At 39.8% G+C, this 24,943-nt stretch overlaps 1 protein-coding gene and 1 pseudogene across 1 annotated transcript in view; both read left to right on the forward strand.

Annotated features, from left to right (window-relative positions):
- LOC149465893 (histone-lysine N-methyltransferase 2C-like) overlaps positions 1-24,943 on the forward strand; it is a 280,655-nt gene that overhangs the window by 74,089 nt on the left and 181,623 nt on the right. Inside the window, exons 5-11 of the mRNA XM_089673215.1 lie at positions 921-1,083; positions 3,376-3,547; positions 7,585-7,699; positions 10,095-10,267; positions 15,909-16,057; positions 18,543-18,653; positions 23,779-24,491. Of these exons, the coding sequence (XP_089529341.1) occupies positions 921-1,083; positions 3,376-3,547; positions 7,585-7,699; positions 10,095-10,267; positions 15,909-16,057; positions 18,543-18,653; positions 23,779-24,491 (1,596 nt within the window). The remainder of the gene's footprint in view (positions 1-920; positions 1,084-3,375; positions 3,548-7,584; positions 7,700-10,094; positions 10,268-15,908; positions 16,058-18,542; positions 18,654-23,778; positions 24,492-24,943) is intronic.
- Positions 17,798-18,090, forward strand: LOC149465894 (cytochrome b-c1 complex subunit 9-like; annotated as a pseudogene).

Genomic DNA, 24,943 nt, shown 5'->3' on the forward strand with positions numbered 1-24,943 from the left:
ATGTTCCCAACCGGACTGTTATTGCATCGTAAAGTGACATTAAAATAAACATTTCATACTTATCTGCTCTTCTTGGATTCCCTGTCAGCATTACTGGCCCCTTCCTCCTGCCTAGTGCCCCATAGCAAGCAGCTTGCTGTTGGGGCATCCTAACAGGTTCGCTCCTGAGCCACTGCACTGTCTGTCCATTCAGACACAGTCAGGCTTGGCCCCGCCCCCCTCTCGCTCCTCATTGGCTTCACTGGCTGTGATTGACAGCAGTGGGAGCCAGTGGCTCACAATGCTGTCTCAGCCAATGAGGGAGAGACCCCAGAGAGCTGCTGTTCTCGCACACATCTTGGGATCGGGCTTAGGTAATTATTTAGGGGGTGCTTCTGCAAACAGAAGGTTTTTTTAACCTCATGTATAGAATGCATGAAGGAAAAAAAAACTTGAGCCTTTGCAACCACTTTAGGATGCATGCTTCTTCACCCTACTATAAGAAATAATTCTAGCCATTTGTCAGAAATTGGAAGCTATGGGCAGCACAGGTCTGTAGAGGTTAGCCCCTGTCCTGGAGCACTAGGATTATCTGTTCAAATTCAAAGGAGGACACCAGCTGTATGAAGATTGCATGTTCACCCCTATGCTTACATCACTTCCCTTTGGGTCTCAAGTGTGCTGTTCAAAGCAGGATCACCTTTTTTGGAAATCAGGTTGTATCTCAAACTGTTAGACCACTATAATTAACATTGATCAACATATGTAAAATTTTATTTACATTTGTTTATTTTGTAGAATATACTTGCAAAAATGAGTGTTAAAAAAAGTGAAGGTGTCCCTCAATAGTATACTTCATCTGATTATTGATGTTGTCTGTCAAAAGAAGTGCATGTGTCTTTTAGGTATGTGTAAGTAATGTAGCTTTCTTCTATTTTCAGCGATGTGCATACTGTAAGCACCTTGGAGCTACAATCAAATGCTGTGAAGAGACATGTTCGCAGATGTACCATTACCCCTGCGCTGCTGGATCTGGCGCCTTTCAGGATCTCACTTGCTTTTCTCTGCTTTGCCCAGAGCACATCGATCAGGCTCTTGAACGTTGTAAGTTTTTTCAGACTATGCAAGGCTTCTGAGCATGTATAAAATGGTTTCATCTGCTAATCACTGAGGGACCACTCACCCCAGTGTATGCTGAGAATGCTTTTATGTTGAGTGTTTTTGCATATTGATGAATTATTTTATGCATTTTTTTTTTGTCAAGTCACAGCTTGTTTGCTCTATTGCTTTAAAAAAAAGTATAAAGTGGTTTCTAGTGTGGTTGTTTGAGCTTTCTTTTGGTTGTGAGTACCCCCTTAAATGTTAAAAATTAGCAAAAGGTACTTTATACTCATAAAAAAAAACCTGCCGAAAGCAGACCTCAGTGGATGTGGCCTTGGGTAGTTGTAGTACAATGTACAGGTTTTGGCTTAAAAGACCTCTATCACAGTTTATATTAAGGGGAATTTAATAGTGCAGCTGCTTCACTTTTTCTGGTGTCGTGGCCTTAAAAAAACATTTCCTACATCAGATTCAAAATACCACTATTTCGGTAACTTTACCGAAACTTGCTAAAGATTCAGGTCCTTCGTAATAGTACCACTCTAAAGAGTGGCCCTATCACTGCATCAAATACATAAAACATTTCTTCCAGTTCATAATTAACTGGAGGTAACGTGGCGTACAGAGGCACGCAGAGTTTGTCTGTATGCTGCAAAGCAGGGTGGTGTTCAGGGATTAGGACAATGCCATGTCAACGGCACAGGTGCCTACTTGAATTATCTTTTAGTCATATGGTTTAAATGTAAAAAAATATTAAAAAAAAACCATTAACTTAGCCTCTTCAGCTCCGGAAGGTTTTACCCCCTTCATGACCAGGCCATTTTTTTGCTATTCGGCACTGCACTATTTCACCTGGTATTTGCATGGTCATGCAATGCTCTACCCAAACAAAATTTATATCCTTTTTTTTTACACAAATTGAGCTTTCTTTTGGTATTTGATCACCACTGAGTTTTTAATTTTTTTGTGATATGAATGAAAAAAGACGGAAAATTTTCAAGAAAATAAAAATCGATATTTTCTACTTTCTAATTTCCAATAGACTCAAATGTAGTCATAAATTTAGGCCAAAATGCATTCTGCTACATGTCTTTGGTAAAAAAAAAAAAAAAAATCCCAATAGGTGTTGGTTTGTGTGAAAGTTTTAGTGTCTATAAACTATGGGATATACATTGGAATTTATTCAGCTTTTACTTTCGGACAGTCTATCACATTTCTTGAGGTGCTAAAATGCCAAGGCAGTACAAACCCCCCCAAGTGATCCTCTTTTGGAAAGTGGACATCCCAAGGAATTTGCTGAGATGCATGTTGAGTCCATGGAAGATTTTACTTTTTATTTTTTTTACACCAAGTTGAAAAAATGATTGAAAAATGATATATTGCTCACACATGCCATGGGTATATATAGAATAACACCCCCAAAAACTGCTACCTACTACGTATCACAGTTTCGGGCCTACCTAAAATGCCAGGATAGTACAAACACCCCCAAATGACCCCTTTTTGGAAAGTAGACACCCTAGGGATTTTGATAAGAGGCATGGTGAGTATTTTGCAGATATAATTTTTTTGTCACACGGTTTTAAAGAAAACAAATACATTCTTCTTTTCTTTCTTCATTTTCTAAACACTTGTACCAACAAATGAGATCTGCAAAATACTCACAATGCCCCTTACTGAATTCCTTGGAATGTCTGCTTTCCAAAAAGGAGTCATTTGGGTTGGGAGGGTGCTTCTACTATCCTGGCATTTCAGGGTCAACATTAGAAGCTTATGCCACACATCACCCTCTCTCCTAACCACATGAAGATCAAGCCTTTTCTAACACTTTTCATTTACATAAATCAAACAATTTTTTTTTGCAGAAAGCTACCTTGAACCCCCAAACATACATACATACATATATATATATATATATATATATATATATATATATATATATATATATATATAATATTATAATATATTATTTTTTTTTTGTTTTTTTTTTAACGCAGAGGCCCTAGAGAATAAAATGGTGGGTGTTGCAATTTTTTATGTCACAGTATTTGTGCAGCGATTTTTCGACAAGGGACAAGTGTTGTGTGCACAAGGGCCCCTGGAGCATTTATTAACCATTTAATTTCTAGTGATACTTCTACTTTGAGTTGTGTCAGCGCAAGAATTGAGACATGAACAGACAATTCATATCTGATTAGTAGAAGCCAGTCAAATGTTTGAGTGGTTCTGATAAACATCATAGATAGAGTAGTTTTTTCTTTTTAATGTCTTCATCCTGGTCTCTGTCTCTTTCAGTTAAGGATGAAACTAACTGTGCACTGTGTGACAGCTCTGGAGACCTGCTGGATCAGCTCTTTTGCACAACTTGTGGTCAGCATTACCATGGGATGTGTCTGGAGGTAGTGGTGACCCCCTTAAAACGTGCTGGCTGGCAGTGCCCGGACTGCAAAGTTTGTCAAAATTGCAAGTAAGTAAAAAAAAAAAAAAAAAACTTTTTTCAGTGTCTTTTTAAGATTATACCAAAGGAGCCAACTCATTATTTCATGTTTTTTTTTTTTCCAGTAAAGTACAGTGAGTGTTGTTACCCTAGGATAGCAAGTTTGTTTGTGGCAGGATTCTCCAAACCCTAAGGTCCTTATCTAAGGATGGGAAACTTGCAACATTTTAAATATTTGTTGTTGGGTTTAGATGCACTTCAAGTTGTATGTTCTCCTTTATTTTTAAATGGGTTTCTTTTAGGTATTTTGGTTTTTACCAAAAAGCCAGTGCGGACAGGTTGATTGGATGTTGCATTGAGTTGCTGCCATGTAAATAAATCCATTAAATAAATAATAGCTCCTCTTATGCAGTTAAGAGCTTTTTCAAAATTATTTAAAAGTCACTAACTTGACTTAAGCAGGTCATATCTTGTAATTAAAACTTTTGTGAAAAAAGTGACCAGTATAGAATACAAAACAATTGGATCAGAATCTGTGTACATTTTCTGGCCGTGTCCTGTGTGTTGCACTTTTATACACTCACCGGCCACTTTATTAAGTACATCTTGTGCCATGAAAATATCCCCAACACTCTTACATCACCACCACCAGCCTGAACCATTGATACAAGACAGAATGGATCCATGCTGTCATGCTGTTTAAGCCAAATTCTGACTACCATCTGAATTTCACAGCAACCAGTCTGCCCATTCTCCTCTAACCGCTGACCTCAACAAAGCGTTTTTGTCCACACAACTGCTGCTCACTGGATATTTTCTGTTTTTCTATAAACCCAAGAGATGGTTGTGCGTGCAAATCCCAGAAGAACAGCAGTTTTTTAAATACTCAGACCAGCCTGTCTGGCACCAACAACCATGCCATGTTCAAAGTCACCTAAATCCCCTTTATTCCCCATTCTGATGCTCTGTTTGAACTTCAGCAAGTCGTCTTCACCACGTCTAGATGCCTAAATGCATTGAGTTGCTGCTATGTGATTATCTGTTTAGCAATTTGTGCTACCAAGCAATTGAACAGGTGTACCTAATAAACTGGCTGGTGAGTGCATATTCAGGTGTCTGTCAGATTTTGCTTCATCATCAAATAAAGGGCATTTAAGAGCTTTGTTATTTCCCTCTCCCTTCTCAAGCCCTCATGACATGGAAGGAACTAGACAACACCCCACTGTGACAAAACCAAGCATTCAGGCCTCACTGATTTTATTAATGTATTTTTGGGAATGTTAATTAGCAGCTTTTGCAGTCTACAAAACTTATTTTTGTATAAGAATGTTCACTATACCTCTGTGCATGTCACATAAAAAGCTCCCTGCTAGAACTCCATTGATCTGAATGATAACATGCACCGAATATTAGGTATAATTACAGAATTCAGTCTCTCACAAATCAGCGTACAATTTTATTTCTGTACTATTTTTATTAAGCCAAGGGTAGATTATTGTTGATTTAAATTTATACTTTCTGGGGAATATTATGGCAAGTGACACAAGCTTGAAACACCCCCGTACATGCTTTGAAGTGTGCACATCTTGTTTCTAACATGAAATTCATTTTATGCTGTTTTTGTTTTTACACATCTGTATGCAAATAATGAAAACAAAGTTTTCAAACTACTCATTGATTTTATGCTGTTTATCTTTTACTAATGTTAAAGGGACGTTGTGATGCTTTTGGTTTATTTTATGTGTTTTCTGTGAATATTTGTTATGTTTGTATAAAACCTTCTCAGGGACTTGGAACTGGTAGGCTGAAAAGGAGTTTAAACTGCCCTTTGACTTCATTTGCTGCGTAACTGTTTGTCAATCTCAGCTCCGGTATCCGGATAAGGATAACTAAATACAAAAACAAAAATGTCCTCTACACCCTGTTCCAAATTATTATGCAAATTATATTTTTCTCATTTACCTAAATAATTGATGTAAATAACAGTCAGCATAATTCTCATGTTATCAACTATTAGGAGTACAATTCAAATTTTATTGAACAAACCTCCTAATGATAACAGTATTTTTTTTAAACATAAAAAACTTACAATGCACTGTTCCAAATTATTACGCACAGTAAGTTTCAAAACACTTTATAGGTTGTAAAGAACTGAAAATTGTCATTTGTTGTGTTTGCAGCATATTTACTGAAATCAAAAGCTATTTCAATCAAACGTTAAAACATTTTAAACTTTTTAAACATTTTAACAGGTCACGTTACATTTTAACATAGGACCCCTTATTTGATAGCAGCTTCACAAGTCTTGCATCCATTGAACTTGTGAGTTTTTGGGCAGTTTCTGCTTGAATTTGTTTTCAAGATGTCAGAATAGCCTCCCAGAGCTGCTGTTTGGATGTAAACTGCCTCCCACCCTCATAGATCTTTTGCTTGAGGATGCTCCAAAGGTTCTCAATAGGATTGAGGTCAGGAGGCCAACCATGACTTTCTCTCCTTTTATCCCCATAGCAGCCATTGATGCAGAGGTATTGTTTGCCGCATGAGATGGTGCATTGTCATGCATGAAGATGATTTTATTACGGAAAGCATAGTTCTTCCTTCTGTACCAGGGAAGAAAGTGGTCAGTCATAAACTCCACATACTTTGCAGAGGTCATCTTTACACTTTCGGGGACCCTAAATGGGCCGACCAGCTCTGTTCCCATGATTCCGGCCCAAAACATGACTCCAACTCTGCCTTGCTGACGTCGCAGCCTTGTTGGAACAGGGTGGCCGTCCACCAACCATCCACTACTCCATCCATCTGGACCATCCAGGGTTGCACGGCACTCTTCAGTGAACTGGACTGTTTGAAAATTAGTCTTTATGTATTTTTCTGCCCAATGCAGCCGTTTCTGTTTGTGAGCATTGGTTAGTGGTGGCCAAATAGAAGGTTTATGCACAGTTGCAAGACTCTGGAGGACTCTACACCTTGATGTCCGTGGGACTCCAGAGGCACCAGCAGCTTCAAATATCTGCTTGCTGCTATGTAATGGTATTTTAGCAGCTGCTCTCTTGATCCGATGCATGGATCTGGCAGAAATCTTCCTCAATGTGCATTTATCTGCACGAACCCATCTGTGCTCTGAATCCGCCATAAATCTCTTAATAGTGTGATCACGCTTAAGTTTTTGTGAAATATCTAATGTTTTCATATCTCGTCTAAGGCATTGAACTATTTCACTCTTTTCGGCAGCAGAGAGATCCTTTTTCTTCCCCATATTGCTTGAAAATGGTGCTCTGCTTAATAATGTGGAACACCCTCGTTTAGTAGTTTTTCCTTAAATTGGGCTCACATGCCAATCTAATTATCACAGGTGTCCGAGATTGTTTTCAGTGATCAAAAGAGCCCTGAGACACAATGCCATCCAGGAGTTAAACTGAAAAACAAAATATTTAATCTTTGTGACACTTAAATAGAATTTGCATAATAATTTGGAACAGGGTGTATTACATCATACCAATCCTTGGATGTTGTGGCTGTTGAACTTGCCAGAAATGCCGTGTGATTTCCAATTTCTGTGAGCTGAACTGAAAGCACAAATAATGTTGTCTCCCTGTAAATTATCCCCCCCCCCCCCCCAATAATTATTCTAATGGAGAGCTGAGGCGAGGAAAGCATGTTTGACGTCCAACCATGATTCCCTCTATAGATAAAGTAGAACAAATGAGGATTGCCACCTTAGGATAGGAAGTGTGTCATTTGCAGGATTACCACCACATTATGCACTGGTAAACTGCAGTATGTTAAATAATGGGTTTAGATATACTTTAATATTGATTTATTACTGAAAATAAGACATATGTATGCTACCTTATATGTTCCATTTAAAATGGAGTTGCTGTGTAAATAATTTACTAATCTCTAACAGCCTACCATTTCAGATCAGTAATCCATAGCCCCCAACCAGATTTCAATTTACTATAATATGATTTATGAAATGTCTATTCTTATTGGTTGCATTATGTCCTTTGCTTTTTATCTCCAACTTAATTGTTCCATTTTGAAACTATGATTTTGTACTTTAGGGACTCTGGAGATGACAACAAGATGCTTGTCTGTGATACTTGCGATAAAGGTTACCATACCTTCTGCTTGCAGCCGGTTATGGACTCTGTACCAACAAATGGTTGGAAGTGTAAGGTAAGTTAACTTTTTTTTTATTACTATTACGTTACATTTTCTCTAATACCTCTCATTTTCAGAATTGTTTGCTCTGTCTCAGGAAAAACTGCTTTTAGGACTTAACTAGGCACTTACATATACCTGCAACAGTTTGCAACTCCTGCCTCCATGGCCAGTTATCCACAGATTTTGATTGGGCAATGATCTTGAACTTCTAGTAGTGTTCAAACTTGCTGTTCTGTTTCATACACATTTCTTTTTACCACTGAGACATTCTGAGTATAGTAATGGGCAAATAGGAGTGTATGGGAGGCAAGATAAAGCAGGCAAGCTTCAAGACTACCAGGACATGTAGACACTCGATTCTGTTGTTATGATGGGGACTGCTGGCTCATGCAGGTATGGCCACTAGTTCTAGGTTTTTACATCTGAAATAAAATATCTTTTGCTGTGCAAACATTTTTTAAGTGATTTATGGATTTAAAAATCAAAATAAATGATGTAGCGCTAATGACAAAACTGCATAAAAAAAAAACGCACATATGAAGTGAAAGATATATATTAAACTTCTATGAACAAAAATAATAAAAGAATATATGTGACATATGATAAGGTATATATCGTGACTATAACTCATAGGCACAGCCTATATGCTGTGAAATCTAAATATACAGCAAGATCGCTCAATGATCAAGAATAAGTGAAAAAGGATAACATGAAAAAACAATATGTGAAGAAGAAAGTGAACTCAATAATCACACAAATGCGTGTGTGGATTGATCCTAATGGGATCTATAGATGGTGTAAATAATCCAGAATAGTCCAAATGAGACTAGTGCATAAAATGTTCCCAAAATGATCGTAATTGGCTCTATCGGTGATGGTAAAATTACCAAAAAAGTCCAAATTGGACCAGTATATCCAGTGTGCCCAAATTTGGACAATCAAAAATGCATGTGTACACATACAAAATAAAGAAAAACCAATAACTATACACAAAAACAGTGTCAACAAACAACATACACATAACCACATGCATGATAGTGTTTACAAAATGTCACATGACCTGAATAACATATACAATACAGAAAAAAAAATGCATGTCACTCAAATACTCATATGCAGATGGATAAAAGTCCAGAATGGTGTAAAAACACCTATTTATTCAAAACTGACAGACACATGTGAAAGTGGGTGATAGGTGTGTGTAATGACAGGAAGGTATCCACAAATGGCTGTATTGCACGTTCACCACCTTGCCTCGACGCGCAAAGGGCCAAAACACTTTGGATCTCTATACTGGATCCTCCATGCATGACACTCCTCTGGAATCACGTCCCTCTCCCCATAGTCGTCTCCCCCTCAAGGACAAGCTTAGTGGTCGTAAACCTCTTCTCCATGCAGGTACGCAAGATGTGGCCAGTTATCTCATTAAAACACAAGTAAGAACTCCCATAGTGTAATACTATTTATTTTATAAAGGAGTAAAGCAAAATCCTCCAATATATCCACTCACATTTCAATACATCTTGTTCAGATCATTAATAGAAAAAACCTCATGTTCTGGGTGTAGTTGCATGGGTTTACAAAGATGGCGTCCAAACCAGAAGTGCGTCACCGCGTGCCTACGCGTTGCGTCACAGTCAAGCGACTTCATCAGGACTAATGCTATTGGGTGACGAACCTCCCTTAAATAGGGAGCCAGATGTCAATCAATCTAACTGGGTGGATTCCTGGCAATCTGTACTCCCTAGCTGCATCTCCAGCGGCCATGTTTGTGTAGTCTAATGGGTGTTATGATTGTGAGTCTGAACTTACAAAAATGAAGGACCTAAACCCACTGATACTTAATCAAACCTTATAATGTGTGTAAAACGGATAGCAATCTCAATATAAAAGATGTAGCGCTACATCATTTTATTTTGATATTTGCTCATAGATTATTAGGTATATGATTGGATGTTGGCAGCTTCATTAGTTATAGTGATTTTAGGTTTTGGGTAGGAGCGCAGGAGGTTCTCCCTTACATATGGATTTAAAAATGTTTTCCTTTATTACAACAGCAACACCCACATTACTACTTTGTAGTTAATGTGTTGTTATAAAATCATAAAAAGCAAACATCAAATAATTACCAAAGGACCCCTATGTTGTGGGATCTGTTGCCTTGCTATGCAGCCCCATTCACGGTTTCTGCTATCAAGCATTCAGAAGGGTGGTATGGTAGATTTTTTTTTTTTTTTTTACTTCTGTAAATTTTAATCTGAGTTTAAAATGTACCTGACTAAATCAAACTCATCACATCCCATGCAAGAAGACAGGTTATGGTTGGAGATGGATGCCTTTGAGGGACATTAGAAATTCCATTTAGAAAAGCAGTTGCTTCCTTTAAATTTGTTTGTTTCTTTTGTAGAACTGTAGGATATGTGCAGAATGTGGTACCCGGACCAGTCACCAGTGGCACCTGAACTGTTTGATATGTGACAGTTGTTTCCTGCAGCAAATTAGCATACCTTGCCCACTTTGCGACAAGCCTCTCCAGCCAGAGCTGCAGAAAGACATGCTGCATTGTCAGATGTGCAAAAGGTAACATTTTCTTCGTTTTATTTAACAGCTGGCCTTAAGGTGTCCTATTTGTTATTTTAAAGTGTCTTGTGCTCTTTTCATTTTCCTGTCCAATGTTGCATGAGGTTGCCTGTAAAGCTTCTGAAATGTATTTCTGGCATAACTTAAGAGCTGTGGTTCTATGGCTGAATGCTATATTACAGTTGTGGCAAATTATCTGCTGAATGTATGTTCACTTTGTCTTCCACACAATACTATAATTTGGTGGAAGGTCATGTACATGTACACAATACAGTATTTAATCCCAAAAACATGATGGGTTTAATTAAAGATAGAACTGAAAAACCTTGAAGGCAATCTACCAGTACTAGTGTTGAGTGACATAAAAGTGGGGCACAACATTACAGATAGGGTGAGTATTACAGCCAGAGCTGCTTTTTTATTTTAATCAGTCCAGATCATTGCTTTTGAGAAAGAAACATATTAAAATAGATTTGAGCTTTACAGAGTCAGACCACCCAAAACTGTTTAATGTTTAGGCAGCTTGAAGTGTTAAAGCTGAACTTTAGGCAGATGAAAATGACACGAATGCAGCTCTGTAATTAATACATAAATGCAAGCAGTGTATTTATCTCAATTGGACCTGATGTCAGCTTCTTGTAGTCCCTGTATAGCACTCTATGGGAAAACTCTGGAATGAAACTGAATATTGCCCCAAAAGTTGATTTTATTTTTATCTTTAAATGGGGTATTCATTTTGTTCCTTTTTGTCTTGAGTTCTGCTTTTATCCAGTTACAGTATGTTATAACTTTTATGGACTTCATACTTGCAGTTGCCCATATGAGGGATTTCCATCCCCTTGTAGTGTTTATTAAAAATGTAGCAGGGGCTGCTGAAACATGGAATGTTACTAGGTGGACAAATAAATCTGGGTATTAACATTTGCTGTTGAATTATGCAAAATATATGAGAAAATGTGTTTTTAAAGGTTTAGGCTGTAGGGCGGGCTTTCTGATCTTGGCGTCATGGACCCAAGACAACATCCAGGACAAAAGTTCAGATATCTTAGAGTAATACTGAAGTCTGTTTTGTCACTTGTACCTACAGGTAAGCCTATAATAAGGCTTACCTGTAGGTACTGCAAATATCTTCTAAATGTGCACCGTTTAAGAGATATTTCCTGGTAAAGGAACACCAGCGCATGCTCTCTGAAGGAATTACATGCCTGTGCCATTTCTTCAGAGCGGTGTGCCGTAAAAAGTGACTCCCGTGCTTATGCACTGTAGTGACATCATTGTGGCTCAGCTATTCACACCGCCGGAGCCCGCAAAGCCGGAAAAAGGACCTGGTGAAGGTGGAAGCCCTGTCAGCGGTGACAGCGCACTGCTGGAGGGCTTAATTTTAAGGTAATTTTCACATAATGTACTGCTATGCGGTGCATACTAGCACTTTATTACATTTGTCTTGCAGGTTGCAGTTTATTACCACCTTAACTGTACCGTACAGGACGCAGGGAAGAGTATTTATACATCATGAGTTATAGATGTACTTTCAGGATAGTTGGACACTGACCATGCTTTTAGAGCACACACACCCTGAACACCTCCCTTTATAAAAACAAAAACAGAGGTGCACTAACCTTGCACATTACCTCAAAACCTCTTTTTATTAAAGGAATAAGCAGATGTGTGCTCACAAACAGCACATGATATCAAGCTCATCAATATCCACAGTGACCAGCACACTCTGGTTCATGAGCCAAACCCTGCGTAGAGGAGGCCCTTCCAATGGCTGATGCTTTTTGAGGGTAGGTACCCCCTTCTTCAGAGCCACCTCCACTGTAACCCTACCCCACTACATGAGTTCTTTATTTTGTGTTAGTGTCTGAAGGTGAAGAATCTTATTTTATCTTAAGATTCTTCAATTAAGCCCTCACTGTCATCTAGTACCAGCATAGAAGCAGTGTACCCGGATTGGCAAAACATCGGTAAAACATTGGCAGTTGTACCCTGACTCGATGCTGCAGTGTTGCTTCGGGTAATGGATCATGCATGGGCACTTAACTTGGCACTTGGTGTAACGTGTTAGCTGCAGGGTGCTATACAGGTCCAAGGCTGTGGTCCATCACTATGGAACACAGTCCCTGAAGGCCTCTTCAGGCATATGCCCACTGTGACGGCTGTAGCCTTGGCCTTTTTTTTTTTTGTATATATAGTCCAGCATGATGGAAAAAAAAAAACAGGCTCACCCTCTATCTCTGACCGTTACTGTAAAAACAGAGCTATGTTTGGAATGTATTCACTTCACAGTTCAAACTTTCCAAACTTGGTGCTAAAATTCAACCCCTCAGAGCTCAGTCTCAGGTGGTTGAATAAGTGTTACACCACTAGTCACACACAGTTCTTATAAGGTACTCAGTTGCTTCCTCCTGCCCTTTTGCCACGAGGCTTCATTACAGGATGGTCTACATCTGGCTTACTGTGTACTCCTTACAAATACCGTTTACTCCGCAACCTATTTTTTGAGTACCCCACACTGGAATGCCCTCTCTGTAGCTATAATGGAGATCAGTTGAAAGGGAGACTATGCAATATTGCAGGCGAACATTTGCTGTGCCCAAGGCTTGCACAGAGCTCAACTTCAAATTGACGATGTGTCCCTTGCATCGGAGCCAGAACCAGCTCGAACACCGATCTCAGCATCCAATTCTAGATCTATTTCAGACACATAACAAACAACCTCTTTGAGTAAAGCAGAATTCTCTGCATCTTTGTTCAATTTCTTCAGCATGATCGCGGCCTTAATACAGCAGGCCTTGTCCAGGGTCCAGAAATGCCTTGCCTTTTCTCCTAGTACTGTTTGTCAACCAGAGTTGGATGCTGATATGTCGGTCCTAGAGGATGCAGACAAAAGGGAATGAAAAGGATATTGGGGCAGTAATGCAGGAAGCATCAGAAGACTTTTGTCCCTAAGATTATCTCTATATTGAAGAGGGAGCTTCACACAATAAGCTTACTAACGTTGAAAAGCTGATTGCCTCTGTCGACAAAAACCTTGGTATCATGGAACCGGAATCTCCTCCTCCTCGCCATGCACCTTTGAGTACAATGAAACTGGCAAGATCCTGCAAAACATTCACTGTTAATGAAAAAATAGACTGTAGAGTCTGTGACGATTGGGTCAGTCCTGATAGGAATTTCACTCCTTCTAAAATCTTTACTGCACTCCATCTGGTTCACTAAGACATGGGGTATTCCTGTAGTTGATCCTGCCATTTCTATCCTAAACATCTCACTGTTCATATTGTTCCTTCTTTCAAAGATTCTGCAGATACAAAGTTTTAAATGCTCCCAATGTATCTCTTTAATCCTGCAGGCCCAACCCTGCAACCACCTCTTGCTGCAATTTCAGTATGTCAAACTGCAGGTAACTGGACTAGGATAATGAGCAACCAATATGACCCTGTATTTTAGGATTGTGCTGCTACAAAGCAATTACAGCAGTTGTGTCCTTCTCTGCTTTTTTGTGTAGATGCCCTAGAACATGCCATGAGACCGTTTTCCAGATTTTCTTCAATATCCATTTACATGCGCAGAATCTTATGATTACATACTTGGACTGCTGAAGCTGCCTGCAAAAGGCGTTTCACACATATCCCTTTCCAAGGAAGACATCTCTTTGGTGAAACTCTCGACAAACTTATCAAAGTGATCATTAATTAAAAGGTTTTATTTCAATAGAGGAAGGTCCCAAAACCACCCTGGACCTCGCAAGGAACACCCTTTTTAAAAGTCCACCAATGCACGATGGATACGAAATCTGATTTCAGAGCTTACAATCTCAAACAGAAATCTCCTGCTACAGTTTTATACACCCATTTCATGAGTGTAGTGGGAGTTTCCTGAGCATTTATTCATTTCAGCAAGACTAGTAATATATCTATCATAACATTTGACTATAGGTAATGTAGTGAAACAAAAAGAGCACACCAGCTTAGTGCATTATCTTCAGACTTTTTTTTGCAAAGGAGTTAAAACCAATGTATTCATGAAAGTGAAAAAATTAAATCAATCCAGCATTTCAAGGGCAGTGCCCTCTTCATCAGAGCTGTGTTCCATTGTGTTTTTTTCCTCTTTTCTGACACTTGAAGTGTGGTTCTAAGGGCTGAAGTGTTTTTTGGTTTTTTTTTGTTTTTTTACCGTCCTTAATGTATTCTCTGCATTAAGGAAAAAAAAAATCTTCAGTATGCAACTAAGTATGAAATGTTTGCTTTTTGGACAACAAAATTGAACATTTACAATCACTTTAAAAATCAAGGACAATGTGTGTTATGCTGTATTTTTGGTGCATTCTAGTGCATGTAGATGTGTTTTGCTGTGTTCCACATACATTCCATGCAGAAAAAATGTGGCAGGTTCAACTTTTGTTGACTATACTGGTAGTGACTACACTAATGTGTACTAAAATAAGGATATAATACTCATGCGCTGCCACAAATAAATGATAAGCTACTGCAAGCACCTTAATGTGTTCCCACATCAATAAAGCTCCCCAAGAATAGTGTTGTGCTGCCCCCTAGTGGCCCAAAAAAATACACTAATAATAAACACCCTCCTGAGCATCAAACCCAATGCGTAATAGAATAAATCTGTGAAACAGAGTCAATAATAAATAAAAAAAAACAAAAAAACTGTCTGAGCTAATAAATCCAAATGATATGTGAAACATATATCAGAAATAAATCAAAATCAAGTAGCAATAAACACTTGGCCAACCTATGATAATTCTTCAGCTCAGCTGGGTGTTTTATTATAGGTTGGCCAGGGGTTTATTACTACTTGAATTTGGTTTATTTTTTTACTATTGACTTTATTTGTTTCACAGATCTATTCTATTACACATTGGGTTTGATGCTCAGGATGGTGTTTTATTATTAGCGTATTTTTGGGTCACTAGGGGGCAGCACAGCACTATTCTCGAGGGGCTGGTGTAAACTAGAATACTCCTAGTTGGAAAATGCTGTGCATGTGCTGTTGATGCAGATTAAAAATGCACTGCACTGCATCTGGTGTAAATCAAACTTAAAGCGGAGCTCCACCCAAAAGGGGAAGTTCCGCTTTAATGCTTTGTCCCCATTAAGGATTGGCACCTTTGGTGGGGAGAGCGGGTACCCGAATTTTACAGGCACCCGTTCCCACTTTCGCTGTGATCGCATAGGCGATTTGAAGCGGAAGTTGTCCTCCCCCCTCCCTGTAGTCTTCTGGGACATATGACAGGTCCCAGAAGACTACGGGCCATTTACAAAGTGCAGCGCTTGCTTCTCGCACATACGCTGTGGGCATCCGGCTGTGAAGCCACAAGCTGTCACAGCCGTGTGTCCCCACTAAAGATGCTGGCGCCAGGGAGAGAAGACGGCTGGTGAAACCAGCAGCGGTGAGGACACCGCTGGACCGAGGGACAAGTAAGTGGCTGTATTTTAAAAGTCAGCAGCTACTGTTTTTGTAGCTGCTGACGGTTTTTTTTTTTCAGCTGGATTTCCGCTTTAAGTGTTTAAAACAGTCACTGAAAGTATTTAAAAAAACTGGGGGTTCAGTACCACTTTTAACTTTAAATGTTACTAAATCTTTTAACATTGTAATATTATCTTTTCTGGTTTTCAAGGTGGATACATCTAGAATGTGAAAAATGTGCAGATTATGCAGATGATCAGCTAAAGGATGAATACATTTGTCCGATGTGCAAGCAGCTTGAGCCAGAGGATGATGGAGGGGAAGAATGCATTGAGATGGAGATTACGGAATCAGATGCAAGTGAGTATTCTGTAAAAGATGTGTTTCAGCCCTGGTTCACACTGATGCGGTGTGGAATTCCTGCATTTTCTGTGTGAATTCCGCAGCTCATCAGAATCGCACCTCGTTCATGAGAACCGCTGCGGGTGTGTATGTTAAGTTAACAACACTCCGAAAGCGGTCCGCAAAACGTGGTGCGATGTGCAAAATCGGATCGCACCCATGCGATCTGATTCTAGTGCGGACCCAAAAAAAGGTCCTGCATCTTTTTGGTGTGGGTGCGGTGCGATTTGAGCCATACTAAATGTATGGCTCCAATTGCACCGCACACAAATCGCATGTGATTTGCACAGGAATGTGGAGCGGTTCCTGTGCGAATCACATGCGATATACCGCACCGCATATACAGTATGTGAACCCAGGCTCAATGTTTTTTTGTAAGCCCAAGTATGCAGTGATTTTAAAGAATTTATAAAATAGTAGTTAAAAAAGGCAAACTTTTTTTTTTTTTTATTTATTATATTTTGAATATTGTGAAGAAGTGACTGGAAATTCAACTTTGACCATTGTCACTGGGCCAGATTTTTCACCACAAAGAGTTGTTTCTTCACCTGTTCTTAGACATTTGTCAACCGTGTTATTTCTCTTCATTGTTTTATCCGCATGACACAGGTACAGTGATGGGAAATTATGTTGTCTGGCTATAGACAAGAAAACTCTGGTGGAGGGTCAAACACCTGCTCACCCTGTCCAAATCACAAGCATTTTGAATGAGCATTTTTTGTTTCGGCTAACTCAGTTGATACAGCCTACCTGCCAAGTGGCCTAAATTTTCCTATAACTCATTTAACTGGCTACCTTGTTGATTATATGCCTGTGATTACCACTGTCCAAATTATTCAATCAGCATTGAATATGTTCATGCAGAACCACTTTTTGCAATTCACAAAAAGGGAGAATGCACAGTACAGAGTCATGTGGCAAGACTTTGAGTAAATGTTTTGTAAACCTTTGTATTTCTGATTGCTCAAAGGCTGCAGTATTCATAGGGCATGCATGAGTCACGGAAAGATGTACAGGTACATCCTTCTGAATCCAGGCAACTCATTTGATAGGCAGTGAGAAGGCATTGTATCGCCATCTCACCACCTGCTTTAAACCTCTTGGAGCCCACTTATGCAACCCCATTTGTTTGAATGGGCCACAAAATACAAACATACAGGGGTATAGTTCCATATATTAAATATATAATTTATTTATTTAAATCGTCTACATGTTTGGAGGTTTTTTTTGGGAGGGGGGGGGGGGGGGGGGGTTTGATTATTTGTGAACATTTTGTATCAAATATTATCAAATTTTTATTTACAAAAATGTTTACTACTGAGTATCTGTGATACCCATATAGAGACTGTTGGAATGCTGAGCTTTCCATTAGAAAGCCCAGCACTCATTTTTGGCACTGTTTTTTGACAGTCGTTTAGCTGTGTGTGATCTAATCTCCTGCTGCTAGAGCTTAAGGGGCTTGGTAAAAATGTGGCTCAGCCACCCATTGTTACCACCCCAAACCACTAGTGTGCCACCTGCAAAGCTGCTGCTGCTGCAGCAGCTTTAAGTGCACCATGTTCTGACTGCAAGTGGTAAATACAAAATATTTGTGTGCATTATTTTATACATGCCTAATTAAAAATACATTTTTAGAGAACGCTCAGTTTTAGTCATGTGAGGGAGAGCACACTTCCTGCTCAGAGGTCGCTGGGCATCATGTCTTTTCTGAACTTTGTGTACCGCTTGCTATTTCGCCGCACCTCCACCTTTACACTCAACATTGTGGTCGGGGCGTTGGTGTTCGAGAGGGCGTTCGACCAGGGGGCTGATGCGCTGTTCGAACACCTGAACCAAGGGAAATTGTGAAAGCATATAAAGCATCAATATGAACAGAAAGAATAGCAAGCAGAATGAAGTGACCAGAATAGTGTCTCCAATACTTCCTGACCAGATCTTGCACCCTGGACCAGACCGTGGCTTAAAATGACATGCTTTTGAAAATGTAGAGACAGCCCTGTCTCACCTACGGTACTTATTTGTGACTTTATTGGTGTACATTTTAGTTGTAAAGCTGAAATGAAAATCTTGCTGCTGCGGCTTGAGATGATAGAAACACATTGACCTCTGTGATGTCTCAACAACTGGTCATCAAATATTTGAACATATGTTGTAATAAAATATTCTACATGTAAAAATACATTTTTAGCATTTTAATTTTTAGCCACTCATCACTGTTAATAAAAAAAGGTGCGTTTTTTAATATATAGATTTTCTTTCTTGTATTTAGTTAATTAAAAAAATCTAAATTTCTGCAGTTTGAAAAGTGAATCGAGTTTCAGAGCTTTCCTGTATGTGCTTTGTGTCCCCTATTTGTTAAATCTGGCAGTGGCTCACAAATTTTTCTCTCCACACAGTAATGAGTTTGCCACTTTATCAGACTAACACCATTTTATTAATTCAGTTTGCACAGATGAGATTGATGTGGATACAGGTGGAAAAATTACATTTCAAGGTGAAGCACTTAATCACAATGATATTGTTCCAGATACAGCAGCTGTATGTCTTGATGAAGGTTTGTATTTATTTTTATATAATAGTAATGTTACCCTTTATTTCTCTTTACTTTTTACTCTTCTCTTTACTCAAATTTTAAATAGTAATACATTTGGCAGCGTGTATAGAAACTGCAATTTTAGTAGCTGACTTTTTTTTTTTTTTTCATGTGGTCTGTACTTCACATTTGTACTGAAAGTCTTTGCAAGATTAATTTATGATAACTAGGTTGAATGCCACGTTTAACTTTTGTTGTGCTATAAGGCCTGGTTCACATTGATGCGATTTCAGATTCATCTTGAGTCACTGAATTGCATGACGGTGGAAATAACATTGCTTTCAATGGTGCCTATTCACATCAATGCAGTGCAGCTGCGATGCCACTTTGGGAAAGGGATACTTTGGTGCAATTTACAGTGTAATTTAGTCCAGAGAATACACATACAGCTGTAAAAAAAATTTTTTTTTTTTACACTTTCAACGCTTCTCTTTCCTTTTTAAGTAATGTATGAGAGGAGGATGGAATCGGACCATGAGTTAAAGGAGATTTAACCTTCATATATACTGTCATGAAACAAGAGTGTGTCCTGGATCTGTTGATGGGCTGTTTTTAATAAGATTTACATGTTTGTTTTGGATTAATTTTAATATTTGCATGCAGTAGTGTTTTGGAGTGCAGTGTGAGACAATCCACCCTCTCCCGTGGCGGTATTCCCGAGTGTAGCTCGGGGTAACTTTCAGTACCAGAAGCGGAAACCCCAAGCTGCACTCAGTAGGTAACCCCGAGCTGCACTTAGGGCTCGTTCACACTTGGCTGTTTTACCAACGCTTGCCAAACGCCCCTATAGCGTTTGGCAAACGTTGGTCCGACGTTTGTGGGGCATTATTAACGCTCGGCAAACGCTCCACAAACGCCGCATGCGCGGTTTAGTGGCGGTTGCTAGGTGTTTGCCGAGCGTTAATAACGCCCCACAAACGCCTATAATACAGTTTGAGTGGTGTTACCGCTCCGCAAACGCCCCGCAACCACGTCGCAACCGCACCGCAAACGCCGGCCGGGCGTTTGCGGAGCGGCACCATAGACGAGAATAGGAGGCTTCAAAGCCTCCTGACTCGACCAGAGGCGTCCGTTTTGCCGCGACGCGACTCAAATGCTCCCGTTAGAACAGCACCATGTGCTGTAATGTGCAGAATTGGCAGAGGCATTTGGGAAGCAGTAAAAACGCTTCCCAAACGCCTCTCTGCCGCCTGCACACAAGGCTAGTGTGAACGTAGCCTTTCACTGCAGCGTTGCTCAGGGATTTCCTCCAGCACTTACCTTGTCCTGTGGTCCCGCGATGTCCCCCAGCATCCCCAGCCATGTCCTCCGGCCGATGCTGGCATCCATCTTCCAGGTTCCGTACCCTGCGAGCATCGGTACTTCCGGGGGGGGGGGGGGGGGGCGAACCGGTGGGAATTTAAAAAATTTGACATTCACTCAATACACTAAAATCTGATAGTATTACATTACTGTATAAAACCATTTCACATACATTTTGTCCCGAGTGCTTTGTTCTGTTCCCTGCCTGTATTTTTACTGTTCTTTCTGCCTGAAAACTGAGAAACGTCCATGGCATCCAAAAAGCGTCCCTTTAGGTTAAAAGGTGTTTTAGACCAGCTAGAAAACAGCGATCGTAAATTAGAATCACTTGCAGAATTGAGTGGTAATGATTCGTGGGGAAATTCGTCATCAGACACTGAAAACGATTTTGCGACTGAGCTCAGTGATGTGCGAACTTGGCGCTTTTATTTCAAATTTCAGTGTTTTTGGTTTGATTACATTTTTGAATAAAATTTATTATATTATTATTTTTTATGATTATATTATAATTTATGATTTCGTGTTTCAAATTTTATCATACCCCGGATGTTTACTAGACTCTTGTTCGGACAGATTTCAATGAGTTATTCCTAAGAATTACAGGCCTACAATTAAAAAACATATTTCCATTGAAAACCGTGTACTACTTTGAGCACAGAAATACTGACATAATCAGACCGCCAGGGAGGTTAAGGGGAAAAAAAGTGAGCAGTGCGATGAATTGAGATTGGTGCATGGGCACTGCGATCCTGTTGGACGGCAACGCACATCAGTATTTCTCCCACAGGGGCGATAATGATCCATCTGACTCAGTCTACTTCTACCCTATTTGTTTGACCTTCCACAATAGCCCCGGTATCATATTGTTTTATGGGAAATGTAATTGCCCACCCCTGAACCACTGAACTAGATGCATGCTATACAAGTTGTGTGTTTTAAACCATGTGACCTTTTGTATAATGATTTGACATGACACGTAGAATGGTTGGAAGGTGGATGCACAATATGTGTCTCAGATGTAGGTGGAATTCAGGTTTAAAAGTGTCCATTTAGAAAAGCAATAGGTGTTAAGGAAGAAAGTTCTTGTTTAAGTTGTTGATTAAACCTGTTTGCCATTTTCAGGGCACAGCAAGCATCATACATACCTGAAAAGAAATATGTTCACATCTTTACTTATTTAGCAGCTGCAGATTTTTTACGCATGCAAAGTACAGTGGGGAAAATAATTATTTAATCCCCCTGCAGATTTTGTAAGTTTGCCCACTTGAAAAGAAATGAAGGGTCTATAATTTTTATCACAGTGGCTAAATGGTTAGCACTTCTGCCTGGCAGTACTAGGGTCATTGGTTCGAATCCCAACCATGGCACCACCTGCCTGGAGTTTTCATGTTCTCCCTGTGCCTGCGTGGGTTTCCTCCGGGTACTCCGGTTTCCTTCCACACTTCAAAGACATGCTGGTAGGTGAATTGGTCCTGTCTAAATATATGTAAAGCGCTGCGTAAAAATTGACGGTGCTATATAAGTACCTGAAATAAATTATAGGTGTATTTTAAATGATAGAGACAGAATGTCAACCAAAAATCCAGAAAAACACATGATACAAATGTTATAAATGTAGTTGCAGTTCAGTGAGAAAAATAAGTATCCCCAAGCAAAGCATGACTTGGAGTGCTTGGTGGAGAAACCCTTGTTGGCAAGCAGCGGTAAAACGTTTCTTGCAGTTGGTTACCAGGTTTGCACATATCTTAGGAGGGATTTTGGTCCACTCTTCTTTACAGACCTTCTCTAAATCCTTACAGTGTTACTAAACCCAAGACTCTGCATTCACTATATCTGGTCTCCCACAGTACACACAACATGGAAATGCAATTATTTTAATAAATATAAAATGCTAAATACCTTTTCTCATCAGCAGTTAGAGCAGGTTTGTGACTTAAGCTGAGCACTGGTTAAAGCTTGTAGGAAGATTTTTCTTTTTGCTTTAAGAGGATGTAGAACCCCTGACCTCTGTCTGGACAGTGCTGATTGGCCCGGTGCTGATCACATGCACTCTCCAAAGATAAAAACAAAAAACATCTCTAGCAATACACACTAAACTGAGCATGTGCAGAAGGGGTACAGGGTTCAGTCTGTCTTATCAGCATGGGCATTTGAACAAGAGGAGGGGCGGAGAAGTCAGGCTCAAACAGTCTTTTTACACAATGCAGAGGATTAGCATCTTGGGTTCCACAGTGAGTATAACAAGCACACTTTACTGCATATACAGACTGATTTTACTGCTGTGGGTTTAGTAATACTTTAAGGTTTCTTGCCTGTCACTTATCAACTCGAAGTTTCAGCTCCCTCCATAAATTTTCTATAGGATTAAGGTCTGGAGACCACCAGTCCATGACCTTAATGTGCTTCTTCTTGAGCCACCCCTTTATTGACTTGGTGGTATGTTTTGGATCAGTGTCATGCTGGAAGACCCATCCATGACCCATCTTCAGTGTTCTGTCTGAGGGAAGAGGGTTCTTTTCCAAGATTTTACAATACATTGTCCCGTCCATTGGCCCCTCAATGCGGCAAAGTCAGCCTGTACCTTTTAGCAGAGAAACCTCCCCAAAGCATAATGTTTTCTCCTCCGTGCTTGACTTTAGGGATGTTCTTAGGGTCATAGTCATCATTTTTCTTCCTCCAAACACAGCGAGTTGAGTCAATGCCAAATAGCTCAACTTCGGTCTCATCTGACCACAGCACTTTCTCCCAATCCTTCTCTGAATCATTTGGATGTTCACTGGCAAGCTTCAGACGGGCCTGGGCATGTGCATTCTTGAGGAGGGGGGACCTTGCAGGTGCAGCAGGATTTCAATCCATAGCGGTGTATTGTGTTACCAATGGTTTGTTTGCTAACTGTGGTCCCAACTGCCCTGAGATCATTCACAAGCTCCTCCAGTGTAGTTCTGGGCTGATCCCTCACTTTCTCATGATCATCCTTACCCCATGAGGCAAAATCTTCCATGAAGCTCCATACCGATGGCGATTGATAGTTATTTTGTATTTCTTCCATGTGCGAATAATCACTCAACAGTTGTCTCCTTCTCACCAAGCTTCTTGCTGATGGCCTTGTAGCACATTCCAGCCTTGTGCAAATCTACAGTCTTCTCCCTGATGTCCTTTGACAGCTCTTTGGTCTTGCCCATAGTGATGAGGAAGATGAGATTCTGTGGACCCGTGTCTTTTATACACATAATGAGTTGTCGTTAGGATCACCTTCTTAAATTGACAGGACTAATCTGTGTACCATGTGAGCACAAAGCCAGTCTGTGGGAGCCAGAATTATTGTTGGTTGGTAAGGGATCAAATACTTATTTTACTCACTGAACTGCAACTCAATTTATAACATTTGTATCATGTTTTTTTCTTGATTTTTGGTTGTCTTTATCTTTTAAAATACGCCTATGATAAAAATTATAGACCCTTCTTTTCTTTGCAAGTGGGCAAACCAAACTTACAAAATCTGCAGGGAATCAAACATGTATTTTCCCCACTGTATATGCAATGTATTTGTTAGATATTTTTTCCTTTTGATGCTTATGTCTGAGTCTGTTTAGAAAGTGTTATGATATAAGCAGAACAAAACCAATTTTTTAGTCTTATGGAGTAGACTTTGATACTTTGCCTCTTTTTTAATGCTGCAGCATAAAGCAGAGATGTAAAAACTAAGTTTTGCATTTGGCTTTGTAACAAACCTGGCAATAAGGACATTTTTTTTACATGTCTGTATATCTGTTTAATATTATAGACACACCAGAGAATGATGTCAAACCGGACATAGAAAGCAAATCACCCGTTAAGGTAGATACAGACAGTATGGATGTGTCCCATTCAGACACGGCACACATGCTGTCCAATGACAGGACAGATGAAGCTGAAAAGAACACGTCATCTCATCAGCCACTGTGTCTTCAAGATGAAGAAATTTGTGTTCATCCGCAAGAATCTCAGACTTCATCCGAGAACAGATGTAATTCACAAACCTTTTCAGATGTCCTGGAGAATTCCTGTAAATCGCCTTGCAAAGTCAAATGCACAGATGATGCTTATGTACAGTTAGATGAGCACTTTGACAGAGGCCATGATCACATTTCAATAAAGAAAGAGGATCCTCTCATTTCGGAAAACGTGGACGTTCACGACATGGAAGCCACTCCAAACAGTGAGACATCTACAGAAATGAGCTCACCCTTAGGACTCAAAATTCTTAAGTCACCCACGGGAATGGATTCCCCTGCCACCTCTGTTGACACTAGTAAGACCAGCGTGTCATCCTCACCAGCAGTATCTATTGACTTTCATTCTTCGAATGAGCTGTTTCAAAGTCAAACTTCGGCACATAGTTTTAGCACAGCAAATGCCTTTTCCACCACATTTATATCCGTAACGCCAAAAATTGGCATGGGTAAGCCAGCTATTACCAAAAGGAAGTTTTCTCCTGGCCGGCCAAGATCTAGACAGGTATGTTTTATTCTTTTAATGGCTTATATAGAACTGTTTACCAAATAAATATCCCATAACATGGATAGCTAAAATATATGGTTGTAATGTGTAGGTTTGTGGTATTAGGCACATGAGGCTTTATTTTTAAATGGTTATGAAACTTAAATGTTGAACATCAGCCTAATACTTAAAGTGGTTCTAAAGGCAGACTTTTTTTTTTCTTATTATTACCTTTTAATGCATTTTTTTAGCCTGATCTTGATCCAGCGCTATGCCAGAGAGCAGCGGTTCTCTCTGCTCTCTCTTCTCTCTCTCCTCTCTCTCCTCACTGGCCATTAAGGCAGCAGTGGGAGCCATTGGAGGGGACAGCAGGGGGCAGGGCTGAGACAGCCTCTGTGTATCATTGGACACACAGAGCTTGGCTTGGGATCAAGGAGGATCAGGACTGCTATGTGCAAAACCATTACACA

Source organism: Staurois parvus, unplaced genomic scaffold (genome assembly GCF_062004578.1).
Source record: "Staurois parvus isolate SC_StPar_1 unplaced genomic scaffold, SC_StPar_1.0 ptg000136l, whole genome shotgun sequence".
In the NCBI taxonomy this organism is placed as follows: domain Eukaryota; kingdom Metazoa; phylum Chordata; class Amphibia; order Anura; family Ranidae; genus Staurois; species Staurois parvus.